The 20245-nt window shown below is 49.4% G+C and overlaps 1 protein-coding gene across 2 annotated transcripts in view; it reads left to right on the top strand.

Moving 5' to 3' along the window:
- The window catches only part of Ttll11 (tubulin tyrosine ligase like 11), a 234034-nt gene that overhangs the window by 73938 nt on the left and 139851 nt on the right, over window positions 1-20245 (top strand). For both annotated transcript variants that reach the window (XM_057755098.1, XM_057755097.1), the window contains exon 4: window positions 11956-12531. In XM_057755098.1, the coding sequence (XP_057611081.1) occupies window positions 11956-12531 (576 nt within the window). The remainder of the gene's footprint in view (window positions 1-11955; window positions 12532-20245) is intronic.

The raw sequence follows: 20245 nt of genomic DNA, 5'->3' as shown, positions 1-20245 counted from the left end.
TGAAGAGATGAGATGGCAGCCAGGTTCCAAGAGGTATCAGTCAAGTCCTGCTCTTGCATGGAAAGAAGTAGAAGGCAGGAGAGCGCAGGCAGAAGACTCTGGACATGTCGTGATAGTGGCCCTGCCCTCGGGAGTTAGCAGTTCTCATGGGGCTGGGAGAACCTGCTAGCCACAAAGCCCACGGGTGGAGCTATCCCTTACCTCATCTTGTCCGATTTCAGCTATGCGCATGAATGTGCTTAGTTTTGTGATTTAGACTGCCAGAACATTGAGATGGAGGACAGCTGGATGGAGTGTTACAAAGCATGGCATTGATCAGTTTAATGTGTGGATTACGGAAGGAATGAAGGAGACATGGGAATGCAGGGTTAGGCGGGAGGAAGAAGACTTGAGCCAGTGATCTCAAGTGCTCTTGACTGTAATGAAGTTGTATATACTTGGAAGTGAACTAAAGATTATTTAGCCAGTTCGTTAGCAGGAAATCCTCACAATTGGAAAAACGGCTTTAGCTGGAGGCAGATCTCACTCAGTAGTTGAGTGTTGGGTTGGGGATTGGTGCTGCTGAGAAGCTTTCTGTTATTTCACAGGAGACCAAAGGGCTCATGAAACTAGGAGCCAGACTGGGAGCTTGAATGCTGGAGGGACTGGTCCTGAGGGTGTAGGAAATATGAGTTTGGCATCACAAGGACCTAGCCGTGACAGTAGACAGGTCCTAATCGTTGATGGGATAGCCCAGGCAGGTACTTGGATTCCAGCCAAGGTGGTTGGGTTGCACCTCCAATGAGAACCCAAGGAATGTTGAGGAAACCACGGCAGGCTAGAACAAATCAGAAAAGAATTGTATTAGGAAAATGCTAGCTAGTACTGGGTTATTCTTGAACTGTTGGGAGCAGCCATCACTCTTCCGTTGGACAGACAAGGATGCTGACATCTGGAAGCTCAACAGTGTGGGCAGGTCCAGCTAGCAGTGCAGCAGCTTGGATGTAGTTTAAGCCTGTGCCCCAAGAGTGGTGTGTTGGGAGCTTGGTCCCAGCGTTACACTGCTTTAAGAGGGTGGACCTGGTCAAAAGACCATGTGCTACAGAGTGAGTTCCTGAGCCACTCCTGGGATTCCTGTATGGTCATGTGATCTTTCCCTCTTGAATATGATGCTATCTGATACAAGACCTTCACCAGAGCTTATGTGGTATCCCCCGACCCCCAAGTTGTAAGCCACATAAACCGGTTTTCTTCACAGACTACCCAGTCTACAGGAACGGAAACAGACAAGTTTTCCTAGAAAGTGTCAGTACTGAGATTTGAATCACCACCTACCAAAGCCTTGTGGCCTGTAATCCTTGTCCCCCAACAGGTACTCAGATACATGACTGGGGACACGGGGAAGTATCAGGAGCACCAGGCAGGGCTGACCACAGGGTGGATGTCCTCCATCCTCTGAGGTGCAGTATGAGGGGGCTGATGTTGAGGAGGCCCTCGGGAAAAACAGACAAACACAAAATAACTGTTTCCTTCCTACTGATCAGAGTTTGTGGCCCCAGATGTGTCCTCAAATGGCTTTTGGTTGCTCCCTAATGATGGATAGATTATGTCCCGCATAAACTTGTACTCCAAAAGTGTGACATCCATTAAATCGCCTTGACACCAGCATTTGAGGTAAAGCAGATGGCAGCCCCTTTGCCTCTTGCTCCCCCGGGCAGTTTATGTGCTGCAACTGCTTCTCAACTAAAACCTGAAGCATCTTCCAAAGAAAGGGCTCAGGCCGAAGTTTCCATCCCACCGGCTGACTGGGCAACTGCAGGCTTCCTGCACACCCCTGGGCCCATTTCCTTGTTCTCTGTGGAATGGTGACTTGGAAACACAGAGTACTCTGCTTAGCCCAGAAATGTGTACTACCCCTCAACAAACGTCACATGTTCAGAAAGAGAGGGCTGCTTTCAAAAAACTACATCAGACTCCCCAGTTCATCCTGGTAGAAAGAGCTTCAGACTGGGAGTCTGAAGATTTTAATTCTGTCTGTTTTGCTAGTTATTTGAAAGCCCTGGGCAAGTCTCCATGCCTCTTGGCCTTGGGTTCTCTGTTCATAAAGTGTGCACACGGCCACAAATGCACACTCGTGTGCAGTGTGATTTTATTCCTGAGCCTTGAAGGGCTGAGTGTGAAGGGACAGACAGTTGGATGCACGCGGCAAAGTGGAAGGAAGAGGCCTGTTTGGGGGGGCCGAGGGACCAGTAGAAGCCATGGACAAGCACACATGAAGGAATGAGAGGGGATGGGACAGGGTGGGGAATGGGGCCGCTGGGGTGGGTGAGTCAGGGTTGCCCGCAAAAGAAGGGCTCCTCCATGTGAGCACGTCACACACGCGTGGCCAGCAACAGCCCGAGGGAATCCTTAGTGTTGTTTCTTTTAAACCAACACTCATCTGTAATGAAGCCACAGGACACTTTTTTTCTCATTTAAAAATTTTAATTTAGGACTTCTGAACTGGAATCCTTCCAGAGTCCATTACAGTGTCAGGCACCCTCCTTTCCACATGCTCCATGGCCCCCTTAAGTCAGAGCTGAAGGTGTCAGGAACCACACACCAGAACAAGCTATCCTGCTTCCCAGTTTAAAATCCAGGGCTTGTCCTTGCCAGATAGCCCCTCGTCTTTTCTCTTCAGATTGGGAGAGTTACTGTATCAAAATTAATTTTCTTGAGGAAATATTGAGCAACATGGTTGAGGAATGAGGTTACAGACTCTGAAATTAACTTCGTGGCAAGGGCTGATGATCATGGTGGAAGGGCCCCTCCCCCACTTCTTCCCATAGTCCCTCAATCTGTACCTGGTACAGCACCGTCTCCATGACTACTGAAGCCCTACACCCTGAGCTCTTCCTTCCTCCACCTCTCTATATCCATCTGGTTCCTAGCAACCTGCCTCTTCTCTTTCCCACCCCCTGCCCCTCCCTGTTCAGGTCTTCAAGGTTCCTGTGATCATGACATCTTCTTGAATCAGTCTCAAATCTCCCGTGTGGCAGTTCTCGTGGGGGCCGGCATCCATCTCCCGCTGAAAATCTCTAAGTTGTCTACAGGTCAGCTCAGAAGATGGATGCCTCGCGATATTTGTGCCCTTTTCTGACTCCAGTTCCGGGGTGTACCCTTCTTCATTTCCCAAGATGATCTGCTCTGTGCACCCGTCATCACCTGGTGACCACACCTCCCTCTCCCCAACTCTAGACTCATGTCCAAGTGTGGGGACTGGAATGAGAATGTCCCCTGTAGGCTCTGTGTTTAAACAACTGGGTCCCCAGCTGGTGGCACTGTTCAGGGAGGTTTAAGAGGTGCAGCCTTGTTGGAAGAATGTGTCACTAGGTTTGGGGAGTTGAAAGACCCACACCATTTCTAGTTAAGCTCCCAGCTTCCTGCTTGTGGTTTAACTGAGCTTTTGGCTTTTCTACTTCAGTCATCATGAACTCTTATCCCTCAGGAGCCATTAACCAAAATAACCTTTCTGTAAGCTGCACTGGCCATGGTGTTTTATCACAGTGGCAAAGAAGTCACTAAGACACCGAGTGACAAGCACTCCCAGCTGTGTGTCCTTTTGTCCCTCTACCTGGCTCATCACCTTGCCCTGCCTCCCACTCCCCACTCCCTGCTAAATCTTCCCTGCTCTTAGTTCCCTAGCCCATGTGCCCCTCACCCTTGTCCAAGATTAGTTTCTCATCACTGTAACAAAACACTCGATCTAAACAACTGGAGGAAAGGAGGAAGGACCTGGTGCAGTTTTAGACTGTTAGAGGTTTAGGCCCATGATTGTCTGGCTCCACTGCTGTGGGCCTGAGGTGAGGCAAGCATCATGGCGGAGGGCAGGAGAGGAAAGCAGCTCACCTCATGTGGGTGGGCGGCAGAGAGGTGACAAGAAGGGGTCTCAGAGACTAATGTCCCCCACTAGCCTCCACTCCCACAGTGCCCCGCCTCCCACTAGTCTATCCCAACTATTTTTAAACTTTTTTTTAATGATTCAATTCTATGTATTTGTGTGTGTGGGGGGGAGCATGTGCGCATGAGCAAGCACCTGTTGGAAGAGGTTGGATCCCCGAGCCAGGGTTATGGGCAGCTGCGAGCCTCCTGACATGGGTGCTGGGAACCCAGCTCTGCTCTGCAAGAGCAGCAAGAGCTCCACACTGCTGAGCCTTCGCTCCAGCTTGTCCGTTCATATTCTGAGTTCGTCAGTGGGATAATCTGCTGATAAAGGCAGAGCCTCAGTTTGCAGGGTCTCACTTGGGAACACTGCATACATTGGAGAATGAGCCGCTGCAACAGGAGGCTTTGGGAGCAAGCAGTTCCTACCTGAACTGTCGCGCACTGGTTCTGTGTATTTTGCTCAGCCTTCCTCCTTTCCTCCAGTTCCACTGTCTTGTTGTGGCATTTTCTCTCAGTCCTTGAACACCTGCCCCAGGACATTTTCTGTCCAGGGGCTGAAAGATCATTCCATGACATGTATCAATTCTTTTCTTCCTTCTCAAAAGCAGGTTAGGAAGTCCCCACCTTTGCACAGTATCACCCAGAGTCCCCAGAATGAAATTCAAGGTCCTTGCCAGTTAGGCTCACCTCTCCTACCAGAGAGTAATATATTCATTTTAGACATGGACTCTAAAATCTGACTGCCTGAGTTCGAACCCTGGTTCCCCGTCTATTGGCTGTGTTACTTTTGGCAGTTTAATAGACATCTCTGCCCCCCCCCATTTTCTGCCCTATAAAATATTTGTGAGGATTAAACGTGAGGAAATGTGTAGAACAGTGCCTGACCAATAGCATCATGAGCTGTTCACTCGCCCCTGCTGATGTCATGAGTGGGACTCTTGTCTAGATTGCCATTGGGTCTCCCTCATTGTGTGTGCTGACATTGTCCTCTCTCACCTGTGTGTGCTGACGGTGGTCCTCTCTCACCTGTGTGTGCTGATGTGGTCCTCTCTCACCTGTGTGTGCTGATATTGTCCTCTCTCACCTGTGTGTGCTGACGTTGTCCTCTCTCACCTGTGTGTGCTGACGTTGTCCTCTCTCACCTGTGTGTGCTGACGGTGGTCCTCTCTCACCTGTGTGTTCTGACGGTGGTCCTCTCTCACCTGTGTGTGCTGACGGTGGTCCTCTCTCACCTGTGTGTGCTGATGGTGGTCCCCTCTCACCTGTGTGTGCTGACGTTGTCCTCTCTCACCTGTGTGTGCTGACATTGTCCCCTCTCACCTGTGTGTGCTGACGTTGTCCTCTCTCACCTGTGTGTGCTGACGTTGTCCCCTCTCACCTGTGTGTGCTGACGTTGTCCTCTCTCACCTGTGTGTGCTGACGTTGTCCCCTCTCACCTGTGTGTGCTGACGTTGTCCTCTCTCACCTGTGTGTGCTGACGTTGTCCCCTCTCACCTGTGTGTGCTGACGTTGTCCTCTCACCTGTGTGTGCTGACGTTGTCCCCTCTCACCTGTGTGTGCTGACGTTGTCCTCTCTCACCTGTGTGTGCTGACGTTGTCCTCTCTCACCTGTGTGTGCTGACGTTGTCCCCTCTCACCTGTGTGTGCTGACGTTGTCCTCTCTCACCTGTGTGTGCTGACGGTGGTCCTCTCTCACCTGTGTGTGCTGACGTTGTCCTCTCTCACCTGTGTGTGCTGACGTTGTCTTCTCTCACCTGTGTGTGCTGACGGTGGTCCTCTCTCACCTGTGTGTGCTGACGTTGTCCCCTCTCACCTGTGTGTGCTGACGTTGTCCTCTCTCACCTGTGTGTGCTGACGTTGTCCTCTCTCACCTGTGTGTGCTGACGGTGGTCCTCTCTCACCTGTGTGTGCTGACGTTGTCCTCTCTCACCTGTGTGTGCTGACGTTGTCCTCTCTCACCTGTGTGTGCTGACGTTGTCCTCTCTCACCTGTGTGTGCTGACGTTGTCCTCTCTCACCTGTGTGTGCTGACGGTGGTCCTCTCTCACCTGTGTGTGCTGACGGTGGTCCTCTCTCACCTGTGTGTGCTGACGTTGTCCTCTCTCACCTGTGTGTGCTGACGGTGGCTCTCACTCACTTGCTACTCTCCAACATTGGCAGTCTCCTAAATGTCACCTACTTTCTCCTGTTTTGTCATTTGATCAAGTTCTTTGCAGCTACCTCAGTCCACCTCCCAGTTTGCCCTTTGATGGTCCATGTGCCCTCCCTGTCTGGCCTTGGTCACCTAAGTATCAACTGCCCTCAGTCTTAGCTGGCCTCAGAAATCATCTTGCATATCAAGTGTTGGAATTACCACAAGACTGGGTCCCTGTGACCTACCCATGTTCGTTTTGTTACATCTATTTTGTCTGTCAAATCCTGAAGATTCACAGCCTGTGCCTACGACACCAAGGGCCTGGGTTTGACAGAATGCAGATCCTCTGGTATGACAAAGCATGGCTCTCACTAGCATTGACATCCCTGGTGTCATCCTAAATCAGAGGTCCCTATGCCTGCCTCTCAATGCTAATACTTCTTTGTGGCTTCCTAGTCCAGCTGCTGAATTCCTCCAAGTACTGCGGCTTGCTTCTCCCACCTGCCCGGCCTGATGGCCCCAAACACATCCTGAGTCTCCTGCCCACACCCTGCTGTCGCATCCTGTGTGCTGGTGGTGATGCATGGCATGACCTCCCAGTGTGGGTAATGCAACTTGCTTGTTTGTGACACGGCCTCCAACAGAGGTGATGTCAAGATAAACCCTACTCAGCAGGTGTCAGCTAGCTGGATCCCGGGACTGGCTAATTCTAATAAGCCCCTGATTCTACAGGGGAGCACAGAGGTCCGGTGATTTTCCATGGCCACACGACAGTTAGAAATGACCTGGAAACATTTAACCTAAATCCACCAAAGACTAGAGTAATATGCATAAAAGTTCACCGGCCTCATCTTTTTTTTTTCTTGTGGTGTGTGTGTGGTTTGTGTGTATGTTGTGTGCTATTGTATGAGTGGTATGTGGCTGTGTGGTATGTGTGGTATGTGTGGTGTGTGTCTGGTGTGTGATGTACATGTAGTATATTTGGTATGTGTGTGATGTATGTGATATGTGGTTGTGTGTGTATGTGTGTGTGATATAGGTAGTGTGCGTATGATATATATGGTGTTTTATGTGGTATGTGTATATGTGTGGAGTATGTGGAGTGTGTGGTGTAGGTGGTATGTGGTATTGTGCTGTTTGTGTGGTGTGTGGTTTATGTGCTATATGTGTGGTGTGTGTCTGTGGTGTGTCTGTGGGGTGTGTTTGTGTGATGTATGTATATGTATGGTGTGTATATGTGATGTGTGTGGTGTGTGTATGTGGTATGTGTGTTTGTGGTACAAGTGTGGTGTGTATGTGGTGTGTGTATGTGTGTGCATGTGTGTGTATGTGGTGTATGTGTGGTGTGTATGTGGTGTGTGTATGTGTGTGTATGTGGTATATGTGGTGTGTGTGTATGTGGTATGTGTGTTTGTGGTATATGTGTGGTGTGTATGTGGTGTGTGTATGTGTGTACATGTGTGTGTATGTGTGGTGTGTATGTGGTATATGTGGTGTGTGTGTGGTGCGTGTGTATGTGTGTGGTATGTGTGGGGTGTGTGTGTGCATGTGGGGTGTGTGTGTGTGTGTGTGTGTGTAGGCATGCACATTTGTGCATGTGCATGTGGAGGCCAGAAACTGCAAGCATCTCTAGAGCTGCTTTCCCACCTTAGCTTTAGAGACTGCCTGAGCTCATGGGCTCAGCTGTGCTGGCTAGTCAAGGAGCCCTAGGATCTGCCTGCCTCAGTGCTCTCTGCTCCGTCCCAGTTCTGGCATCACATCTGAAATGTTGACTCTAAACAACCACCCCAGGCCCTGGCAAACACCCTCTACTTGTGTATTGGTAAGGATTTGACTTCTTGGGGACCTTGTATGGTGGAATCCTTCAGTACTTGCCTTTTGTATTTGGCTTATTTCTCTGCAGAGTCCTCAAAATTGCTGCCTTCTTAATATTCCCTTCCATTTTAAGGCTAATAATATCCCATTTAAGTAATTGTTGGAAATTTGAACAGCCTGGCTTTCCCAGACGCCTTTCCAAAATATCCACTAGGGGGCAGTAAAAGATGCAGAAAATTTCAATAAGCATCCTGAGTTGTGTGCCAAGCCAGCTGGCCTAGGCATCCTCTATGTATCTCTCTCAGCCATCCTGGTATAAAGTTACAAGATAATGGATTTCACATCCGAAAGTAGAGCTGGATAAGCCAGAGATACCATCAGCTGTAGCTTCTGAGCCGTCTTCCTCACACTGGCAAACGCTAAGAAGTAGAACTTCATTTCCAACAGTAGCTTCAGATGGTATTTTTGACTTAATTCATTTTAGTCCAGTAGTTCTCAGTGCAGACATCAGAATCACATATCCAGGTCTCAGCTGAAATCAAGTCAAAATTTTCAGAGGGAGGTGAGGGTAAGGGTGAGGATAGGGCCTAGAGATAGAAACTGTATTTAACATCGGTCATTGGAGGGAAAGCCAGACATCAGAAGACATGTGTGTGCGTGTGTGCGTGTGCGTGTGTAGGCCAGAGGTCAAAGCCGGACGTCTTTCTCAGTTGCGCTCCCCTCTTCTGTTTTTGAGGCAGGGTCTCTCCCTGAGCCTGGAGCTCAGCAGCTCATGTAGACTGGCTCACGGGCGAGCCCCAGGCATCCCCCTGTCTCTGTCTCCCCGGTGCTGAGATTACAGGCTTACACCAGCATGTCCAGCTTTTTGTGGGAGATCAAACTTGGGTCCTGCTGGCATGGCAGTTGCTGTGATGAGTGAGCCAGGCTGTGGCACTTGATTCTGATCGCACTAGGAACCCAGACACAGGTTTGAAACTGGTGCATCCCAGACAGCTCAGGGTCCATAGAGCAATTGTTCTGAGACAGCCATCTTCAGGGTGAGGTCGGAGCCCAGATGTCAGCAATGTCTGACCTAGCAAGAGAGCCTTTCCTTCAGCAGTCAGAAAACAGGTCTTGGATTTTATCTTAGCAAAAGTAAAAATGGCCAGGTGAACCTGAGGTGGGACCAAGAGACCTGGCTTCTCATCCTAGCTGCCCACTAGCCAGCTAGGGGACCCAAGGTGAGTCCTGTCACCTCTCTAGGCCTCAGCCTCCCCTTTGAGTTATGGGTGGATGGGATGATGTCCATCTGCAAGGATCCTTTCAGTTCAGAAAACTCAACGATTCTATTAGAATTAATAATCTTGATTTGTAGTGACGACTCTGGCAAAGAGCAGGAAAAAAAACATTCAACAGTGTAATAAATGACAGGGATTATTGACCATGTAGTTTAATTTATTTAAGGCACATACCCCGAATTCAAAGAAGAAAATATCACTCCTGATAATATATTGACCTGTTAGTATCATTGGCCTGGAAAAGGCTTTCCAGAGGCAGAAATTACCCATCAGGGCAAACTTGGCATTTTTCACTGGCTGATGCATTTGCCCGTCGCACTCATAGTTACTGTAAAGGCCATGCATGTGGATGCCCTGGATGAATATTAAATAACAACTAAACGTCAAGGTCACCATTGCAGGAAAGGCTCTGTGGAGGACCTGAGAGGCGGATTGATCTTTTGTGAAGTTCCATTCCGGAACCCTGCTGACATGGAGGAAGCGTTGATGGGAGCCATTATTAAGGCTCTGAGTGTCTCTCCATTGTTAAGGATCTTTTACAAGCCCGAGGAATCGGCAAAACCTTCAGTTAGAAATATAGGCCAGTCAGAGAGATAAGTACATTCCAGAGTGCAGATGGCCGGGGTCAGGCTTACACAGCGAAGGCAAAGGCTGACGGGAGGCCAGCCCTGAACCATCACCACCTCTGCCAGCCTGCCGGGTGCTGCTCTTAGTGACAGCTCAGAGCAGAGCTTCCATACCGGGAGCTGCAGGGAGCAAGGTGTCCTCTACGCCTCTGCTCGTCTTCACATGTCCCCACCAAAGACCTCCTCCCTCAACGTCCCAGTCTTCCGTAGCTTCCCAGTGCACCCCAACACGGACGGACGTCTGGATGTCTCTCCCGGTCGGTTTGTAAAGAATAGAACGCGTGTCTTTCAGCTCCACTGTCCACTGGCAAGATGCTGGTAGCTGGTGAGGGACCTTTTCCTGCATCACAAGGTGGCAGAGAGCGTCACAGGATGAGACATGGCAAACGTACCAGGGGACAGTGGGGATGTGTGGTCGCTCCTCCTTTCTTATGAAGCCACAAGCCTCCATTCTCATAGCTTCCCCAACTTTGCCTGCTGAGTTTCCACCTTGAGATACTATTCATATATACATACAGGGGTTAAGTTTCCAGCATGTGAGCTCCGGAGGAATACCGTGAAGCCACAGCCTGGAGGACGCAGTTACCTGTAAATTATACACAACCACAGGTTCCGATCTGAATTCTGGCCAAGTGCCTGGATCATCATGGGAGTGTCCTGCTGACCCAGATCAGGGAGGAAGGCAAATGCTGCAGGAGACAGAACCTAATTCTCAAAAGGTTCAAACAGGTTGGAGGATGTGCCAAGTCTGTGAAACACACTTAACAAACCAGAAAACCCTTTCTCGTGTGCTAACTCGGGGTGACTGAGCTTAGGGCTTTGTACATTTCGGTTGATCGCATCTCTGTATTATCCCATTGAAGGGTGAAAGGAATATGGGGGAAGGCACAGGGCTTCAGAGTCCTCAGTCCTAACTCTGCCACCTCCCCAGTTGAACTGGCGAGTTATTTACTCTATCTTTGAAAATGATGGTGGCTGGGCTTTCGTCCCTCACATGTCAGCTTTTGTGTTCTTAGTCTGCTACATTTATTTTCTCATTGAGTCCTCAGCCCAATATCAGTCCTGGAGCTGAGAATGTAGCTCAGGTGGTCGCATGCTTGCCTAGCTTGTACAGAGGTAGCTCAGGCGGTCGCATGCTTGCCTAACATGCACAGAGGTAGCTCAGCTGGTCGCATGCTTGCCTAGCTTGCACAGAGGTGGCTCAGCTGGTCGCATACTTGCCTAGCTTGCACAGAGGTAGCTCAGGCGGTCGCATGCTTGCCTAATTTGCACAGGTAGCTCAGGCGGCCACATGTTTGCCTAGCTTGCACAGAGGTGGCTCAGCTGGTCGCATGCTTGCCTAGCTTGCACAGAGGTAGCTCAGCTGGTCACAGGCTTGCCTAGCTTGCACAGAGGTAGCTCAGCTGGTTGCATGCTTGCCTAGCTTGCATAGAGGTAGCTCAGGCGGTCGTATGCTTGCCTAACATGCACAGAGGTAGCTCAGGCGGTCACATGCTTACCTAGCTTGCACAGAGGTGGCTCAGCTGGACGCATGCTTGCCTAGCTTGCACAGAGGTGGCTCAGCTGGATGCATGCTTGCTCAGCTTGCACAGAGTCCAGCACCACATGTGCCAGGTGTGATGTTTGCTCATCTGTAATCCCAGCACTTGGCAGGTGAAGAGCTCAAGGTCATCCCTAGCTACAGAGCAAGTTCAAAGCCAGGTTAGACAAGGTACCCTGTCTCAAAACAAAGAAGATTCGGAAAAAGAAGACAGTTTTAGTTCTATGTAGCAGATATGGAAGGTAGAAATAATTTGCGCCGTAAATGACAGCCAGGACTTGAACCCAGGCAGGCTCTTTCCTCTCACACATAACAGATGCATCTCTAACAGCCTTGTTTTCTGGAGGGTTTGATGAAGTAACGAGTATAAAGTGCCAAATACAGCGCCTGGCATGTCACGGGTACTCACAGATTGCATCAAGCCACTGTCATTGTTACAAGTTCCATGACTTGTACAAGAATACAACTGACATTGTGACTTGAACTCAGGTCTTATGGTTGCATTTCTAATCCATGTTCCACCTCCCCCTAGAGTACAAGACTGAGGACAGTCCCATGTCATGGTACCCCAGGATAGTGTCATCTCAGTGGAAGACACCCAGTGAGCACTGGGGAACTGGGATCCTGACACAACACTAAAGGTTCTTTCCCTCCCTCCCAGGTTCGGATGGTGAAAGATGGTGACCCGACCTGGAAGCCCACCTTTATTGTGAAACCAGACAGCGGTTGTCAGGGCGATGGAATCTACCTCATTAAAGATCCCAATGACATCCGCATGACTGGGACCCTCCAGAACAGGCCAGCAGTGGTCCAGGAGTACATCTGTAAGCCTCTCCTTATTGACAAGCTCAAGTTTGACATCCGTCTGTACGTCCTGCTCAAGTCCTTGGACCCCTTAGAGATTTATATAGCCAAAGATGGACTCTCTAGATTTTGTACAGAGCCATATCATGAGCCGAATCCCCAGAACCTGCATCACGTCTTCATGCACTTGACCAACTACTCGCTCAACATCCACAGCGGCAAGTTCGTCCACTCTGACAGCGCCAGTACGGGCAGCAAGAGGACTTTCTCTAGCATTCTCTGTAGACTCTCTTCCAAAGGCGTTGATATCAAGAAGGTCTGGTCTGACATCATCTCCTTGGTGATCAAGACTGTCATCGCCCTGACTCCGGAGCTCAAAGTTTTCTACCAATCAGACATTCCTACAGGGAGGCCAGGGCCCACCTGCTTCCAGGTAACCGTACCAGCTTCCACCTGCTATGGGATGCAGGATGGGGCGGGATGACCAGACGTGGGGATATAGGAGGTAACTGCCTCAGGCTTTTGAAACCTCTAGTCAACTTCCAACTTTCTCTCTCCAGTGAAGGAGGGCAAGCCACTCTCCTCATTGAACCATAGATCTATAAGATTCATACAGTCTTTACTCATCGAAGAGATGTTACATCTACCTAGTAGGAGGTCAGGCATTGTTGTAGAATTCTGCTGCCCAGTGCCAAGAATTCATAGTGGGAGAAAGAGCCATTAAGAAGCAACTAATGGAGAATTACAAGTGATAGAATCAAGTAGGAAATGGAGCAGGTGCTCTGGGATTGTGGGTCCATCTACCATTCCTAAGTCCAGGATGGCTCCTTGAAAGCTTAGCTAAGAAACAGCAGGGAAGAGTGGACTGGGACAGCCACAGAATGTTCTAGGTGGAGACATGTTGCCTTGGAGGTTAGAGGGAAGCCTGGTGTATCTGAGATACCAAAAGAAGTTCACTGTGGCTAGGGTTGGGGTTAAGGCCCAGATGAGGGATGTGAGAGACAGTGAAGAGGGAAAGTAGGTTAGGACCAAGTGGTGGAGTACCCACGGGCAGTGGCAACCACCAGAGGGCTATAAACAGATCCCGCTCATGTTATGTTTTCAGATTCCCAAGTACACAGTTCTTTGTTCTGTGGGTTAGGGCTGAGTCAAGGCTGGCTGCAAGATTGCAATGAGATCGATGCTTCTGTGTAATCAGAAGATGCTGCCTCTGAGGAGGGAGGTCTTGGTAGGCATGGAGAGACTAGGTAACTCTGGGTGCCATCTGAGAGGCTGACTGGCTAGACCAGGTGCCCATGTGGTCTGGAGAAAGAGGAGAGATGGTAGCCAAGAGAAGAGGAACTAAGATGGAGGCACATGTCTTGAGCCTTTGGAAGGATAGAGAGAGGTTGTGGCTAGCAAAGGCCCAGCTAGGAGGGAAGGAAGGCCAGGAGCTGGAGGCAAAATGCCTGTGTGGCAGCTGAAAGGAGAGGTTGATACAAGTTGATGTTTGGGCTGGCGTCTAGGAAAGACAGGGAGGTCTAAGAGAGAACTGAAAACTCACCCACAGCAGCACCTGAGGGCAAACATGTCAGAAATGTCCAGGAAGACGGACTCAGAGAACACCTAGGCGTGGGCTGCAGCCTCAAACGCTGCCAGGAGGCCAAGACCATCCTGGAGACTGTCCCTTATGTTCACTGACACTTCCTGGGGACTCTAGCAAGAACTAACTGTCTTGGGCAATCAGCCAGTCTGAGTGGGGGAAGAAAATGGAGAATGGTTTGAAACAGCTTTTAAGAACATGGATGTCAGGGGTGAGACAGGGGCATGGAGAACAGGCACTCACTTTGCTGCCACCAGATCTGTTAGAACAGGCCAGCGAAGATGAGCCTCTGGGATCCGCTCCAGCGGAGCTGTGCAGTGTGTGTGTGTGTGTGTGTGTGTGTGTGTAATGAAAGAACAGAAGATACTTGTAGTGGTCACACTGACCCACTGCCCGGCCCCTGTTAGCATCTCCTCCCTATGCCATTCCCCAGCCTGTCCTCTACATGAGCACTTTCTGAACGTTATGCTGACCATTTCTTCGATTTTTTTTAGAACTATACACGGCCACGCACGAATGTCCCCTAGAGAGGGAACTGTCTTATTTGACTTGCTTCTGAGCTTCCTAAAATCCCTGGTGTGAAGTCCTGTCCCCTGAAACACTTGCAGCCTCACGGGCAACTTTCCAAAGGTCTGTCCAACTGCCGGGGCCCGCTGGCGGCTTCGCTTGCACTGGTGTTAAGTTTGCACATATGTTTGTCGCTTTTTCTGTCACGGAAGATCAGTGTTAGGAAGATCAGACTGTGCTAGGAGGGTCACAATGAGGAGCAGGCGTGAAGAGAGGGATTGGAGCAATGTCCCTCCCAGGTGAACTCCCACTCACCAGCACGTGAGCAGGCTGGGTAGTGCTAAATCCCGAGAGGTTGTTCAGTGGCTGGGCTCCCAGCAGCAGCATCATCAGGTGGAAGCCCTGGGGGTGGGAACTGAGGCAGTGTGAGAAGCAGGAAGTGGTAATTGTCTTCTGGAGTCTCACCCATGATCCCAGGGCCCCCATGCTTTCGGTTCCTAAGCAGGTGTTTCCAATAGCCATGAAGACAAGGTTAGGAAGGGCAGGTGAGGAGGACTTCAAGGCATGCTGGAGCAAAGAAGTCCTGACCAAGGCCACCACAAAGGGAGGGCAGAGAGGCACTGTGATGTGGTCACACACAGGGCTGGTCCCTGAGGACTGTGTGGCCAGGCCTGTTTGGTAGTGATAGCTATTCTAGGAGCATGACATGGGGTCAGGCAAGCATGGCCAAACCACAGAGCCCCAGGATGGCCAAAGTAGCAGCAGGGAGAGCTGGGATGGTCATTTGCACGTCTTGCAGTAGACAGGCAGCAACAAGCAGCCTTCGGGGTGGGGGCAGGGCCAGTTGTAGAGAACTGAAGGCCCAGATGCAGAGCTGCTGCTGATTTGGTCAGGTCACATCTAGCAGATGGGCCCAAGGTCTCGGACCTTTTGCTACTGCTTGACTACACTGAATGCTCTCTTAGGAGACAGCTCCATGTGTGCTGGTGTCTTTCTCAGCACCAGTAACACTGGGGTTCTCTCTGTACACTCACACCGGATGGGTGCATTGGGAAATGATGTGTGTGAAAAGGCTTTAACAAGGTATCCAGTGGTACTTGCTGACCGTTTGTTGGCGAGGGAGAGGAACTGGCATCCTACTCCCTACCCAGGCCACTCCTGTATTTCTTTTTATTTGCGTTACTTTTCAGGATGCTCCTAGCCGGGCTCCAGATAGCTGAGAAGACTTAGAACAGGTTTGGGCCATAGTATCCATTTGTCATGTGACCTGTCCTAAGTCACATGACTTTTCAGGAGCACAGTTTCCTCATCTGCCTGGCAGGGTTGGTGTCCAACTCACATGAGATAAGGGCTGCGAAGCAAACTGTCAAGACGCTGCACAAACACATGAAGTTATTTCTTTGCTAGGTAGCCCCTGCAGCAGGCTAGGCAAGATGGCAGCGTTGCAGAACATAAGCTCCAGCCAACCAAATTACACTCATCTGGGGCATGTGACTGCAACCCTGTTCCAGCCATGACCACAGTAATGACTTGGAAAATGTGGCAGCCAAGCAACAGCTGGCACGGCTCAGCTGTGGTCGGGTCTCCCGTAGTCTGCTGCTGAGAAACACAGCTGCCCTGTCATTCCAGCCCATCCCCTGTCATTGTCCAGGCAGCCAAGCCACAGAGCCTCATGGCTGCTGACTTAAGGGCAGCAGTGTGACCCTGACTTAAACATCAAGGTCAGCCAGGGTGCAGTTGATCACGTGACAGAAACACGCAGAGAGAAGGCTTCTGCTTGACTCCCAAGGTTCTGCTTGCTCTGTGGCTTACTCTGTATACTTTCCTTGCTCCCCACATCTAATTCTGCGCTTGGCCATGACCCTTCTGTTAGATGTCTAGAATTATATCTTTTCTAAGGCCTAGCATGATCCTCTTTCTCTCTGTGCCCTCTTCCTTACCCCACAACCCAGACACTCGACCAGGCTGAAACTGAGAATCAGGGAGGTAGTAACGGGGGTTTCCTCCTCAGCATAGTGGGTTTGAGTCCCCCAACCCCGGCTCCCTCTTACAGCAACTGCTGCTGGGGAGCTTGATAAGCCATCATTTCCTAGTCTGGGTTTCCTTACCCACAAGGAGTGAACATGCTCGTAAGCTACACCCCAGAGCTGTTGCGTGCTCCAGTAAGAGCTCTGTGGAGCAGTCACTGAGTGACAGGTCGGATGTTTATTACACTGGTTCCTTTGACAACAGTTCTCACACCTGACCCCAGGGCAGGGCCTTGAAGTTGCGTAAATGGGCAACCATTCTCATTTTAATGTTAACTGGGACATTGGAATCACGAAGTTTGGAGCCAAGTTTGGCAAACAAGCCCTTGGTCTGGCGGTTTGTCACCTCCCAGCCTGGCTCTCTAGCTTCCTGTGCCTCAACCATAATTCTCCCAAACCAGACCTGCATCCCTCCCCTTGGGCACCACGAGTGCTGTCCTGGTTCTGATAGTCAATGCCTCCCGAAGAGGTTCAGACCACTCTCTGTGATACCTTCCTTGACCACTATGATAGTTAAGTTGTTTTCTTCCTCTGGAATCTAGCACGCTCCCTGGGTTCTGACAAAGATAAGGTCTAAGCTAGGTATGGGGCCCATGGCTAAGGCCCAGGCAAGGTCAGTGCCTCTAAGGGAAACTCCATTTAGTGTGGAAGACTCACAATGACAATCACAGCTCCTTGTAGGTCATGCTGTCCAAAGGCACACACAGCATCAGGGGACAGTTAACTGCCCAGCTGAAGGCTCCCAGAGGAGGGGATGCCCTTGTGAATGCAAGGCATGAGAGGTTTGCGCAGCAGACAGTGAGGGGCCCACATTCTCCTAGATTCCCTGCGACCTTACTGGCTGTTCCTCCTGAGCCCCTTCCCTGGACCTGTCAATACTGGAGACCACTAGGGATGGATTCTGGAAATTTGTCTTCGTTTATCTACATCACTTCCTTAACACTCTCATCCTGCCCCATGTGTGGCTTTAGGGACCAGCCACACGCTGTTGAGTCCAAAATTCATATTGCTAATCTTGACCTTTGCTTGAGCTCCAGACCGAAATATCCCATTGCCCACTTACACTTCCTACTAGGGTAGTCAGTGGGCACCAAACACTTACCAGGCTCAAAATCAGATTCTTGTCTTCCCTCCTAGGGCCTGCTGTCCTCCACCCTTCCTGATCCAGCAAGTGAGCAGCATTCACGTAGACCAGAAACTGCTAGTCTTAAGGTTAGCTAAGCTATCTTTAGCTCTTCCACCCCCTTCTTGCCACATGCAACCCACAAACAACCCTGCAGTAGCCAACAAGAACCTTCACAATTACAAGTCAGATTACAAGCCCTCCCTGGTCCTCCCACCCTCCTTACCATATTCCAGGGTTCTAGCCTTGCTGTCACTTTAGCTTGCTCGTGGTCCTCTCTTCTCTAAAATGTGGGGCCTGGAGACAGTAGCAGTGTTGAGTTGCTTTGTTTCTTGTGCCTAGAATATGGGGTGTCTCCTAAAAGGAGGAACTAGATGAGATTAGGGATTTTTCAAAAAAGAAAAAAACCATAAATGTCTTTTTCTGGAAATGTAGCATATTAAAAGTACGTCAATGTTGATCCAATCTGGCTCCTTCCAAAAGAGCAGCATCTTGAGAAGTTGTGGACCAAGAAACTTCCAGGCTTTATTATTTATTTGCCAGTTCAGACAGTCTGCGATTTCAATGGCAAGATCCAGCTCTAAGTTCTTCCCAGTCCTGGGAATCTGAAAGACCTTGGTACTGGGTATTTTATCATCAGACTTTCTGAGAGGAAAACAATCCAGATGTCCTTGAACTTACAAAAAAGTATTATTTGACCTCCCTTAAACACATAATGTGATCAGAGCTCTGCAGAGCTCATTCCACGGCATGCCCTGACTGATGGTGCACGGTCATAGCATGCATTCAGGAAGTATCACACTAATGAATGGATGAAAGTTCTTTTCCCGTTTACAAATGAGGACAGCGGGGCCTAGAGCCACCAAGGACCTTGACTTCAGTCATGAGTTAGAGGCAGAGCTGAAGATGAGCAGCTCCTGTGACTGCACAGCACGGCAGTGCCATCTCCTGTCGGTGGACTTAGTTGGAAACTGCAGAGAGCTAAGCGATGGTTGACCTTCTATACGGAGAGCACAGTCCTAGGCTCACTAAGCGATGGTTCACCTTATAGGAGAGCACAGTCCTAGGGTTACTAAGCGATGGTTCACCTTATAGGAGAGCACAGTCCTAGGGTTACTAAGCGATGGTTCACCTTATAGGAGAGCACAGTCCTAGGGTTACTAAGTGATAGTTCACCTTATAGGAGAGCACAGTCCTGGGCTCACTAAGTGATAGTTCACCTTATAGGAGAGCACAGTCCTGGGCTCACTAAGTGATAGTTCACCTTATAGGAGAGCACAGTCCTGGGCTCACTAAGTGATGGTTCACCTTATAGGAGAGCACAGTCCTGGGCTCACTAAGTGATAGTTCACCTTATAGGAGAGCACAGTCCTGGGTTCACTAAGCGATAGTTCACCTTATAGGAGAGCACAGTCCTGGGCTCACTAAGCGATAGTTCCCCTTCTATAGGAGAGCACAGTCCTACGGTCACTTTGCATAACTGTTATTGATGGTCCTGCAGGGATTCTATGTTAGACCCATTTCTCAATGAGGGCATGGGTACAGAGAAGCTAAACACCTTCCCAAAAGCCTGTTAAAGAGCTAGTGAGAGAAACTGAGCTGATACCAGTGCCCAGGACTTTCTAACTCCAAAGCATTCCTGTGTAAGATTTAATCTATTCAAAACCATGCACTTCAGATTCTTAAATAGTCAGCCCTGGTGGGTACCAACCAATCTGTTGGAAGAGGTTTCCATGCCTTTTTCTCTAGTTCTCAACTGATGTGGGATGTCTTTCTGTATATGTGTTGCTTTTATTGGTTGATAAAATAAAGCTGTTTGGTCAATGGGTTAGCAGAGTAGAAGCCAGGAGCAGGAAATCAGAACAGAGACAGAGAGAATAGACGAGTCAGGAAGACACCATGTAGCTGCCAAAGGAGGAAGACAGATGCCGGAAACTTACCGGTAAGCCACAGCCTCGTGGGGATACACAGATTAATAGAAATGGGTTAATTTAAGATGTAAGAGTTAGTTAATAAGAAGCCTGAGCCAAACAGTGTTGTAATTAATATAATTTTGTGTGATTATTCTGGTCTGAGCAGTTGGGAGACAAAGGAGCGATCTCCGTTTACTCTCAACATCCCCTTCACATTCACTAGTCCACTGAGCCTGGAACAGAAAAGTCTAACCAGGTTTGAAAAAGTGAAACTCCATACTTCTGAGATGCAGCAGGATGTCCAGGGCTGGCACAGTTGGCCAGCCATTGTCCTCAGCCTCATCTGCAGCACAAGGCTCAGGCCAGGTCCAAAGTCACACTCCTGGCGTCACCAGCCTCCTGAGGGGCTCATCACTCACAGCCACTTGTCATTTCTTATTCCGCAGATCTCTAATCCATGCATCATTTTCTACTGATTTTCATCCCTTCCTGTTCAGGACCTCGGAAAGAAAAATAGCACAAGGGTGATTTTTCCAGCTCCTCATCCTGATTGCCCTTCACTGAGACATAAGTTCATCTTGAATCATTCCCAAAAATGGTCATCCAGACTTTGATTTCATTAATATAGATGAAGCTACAGTTTGATAATTATCATTTAACTAATGCATATTCTTTATGGATGAGCAAATGGTTTCCTCTCATCTTTCCCTCCAGAGTCTGTAGAAGAAGAGGAGTCTATACCATATCTTTTTCTTTTTTTGCCCTTTTCTACTTTATTTATTTATTTAGTTAGTTAGTTAGTTAGTTAGTTAGTTTTTTGAGACTCTGGGTTTGTATCAATTTTGTTAGAAATTTTCTGTTAACGTTTCTAGAGATAATGGGAACCCCCCGCCCTGAGAATCTGAGGTCCATGCAGTTTAAGTCTGAATCTCATTCGGAAGGATCTCAAGGATGCAGAGTCACCCAGATGAAGGACTGTGTGAGGGGAGAGCAAG

The sequence above is a fragment of the Chionomys nivalis genome, chromosome 22 (genome assembly GCF_950005125.1).
Source record: "Chionomys nivalis chromosome 22, mChiNiv1.1, whole genome shotgun sequence".
NCBI lineage: Eukaryota > Metazoa > Chordata > Mammalia > Rodentia > Cricetidae > Chionomys > Chionomys nivalis.
Note: the sequence above shows the minus strand (reverse complement) of the source record. Positions and strands in the feature narration are given on the sequence as shown.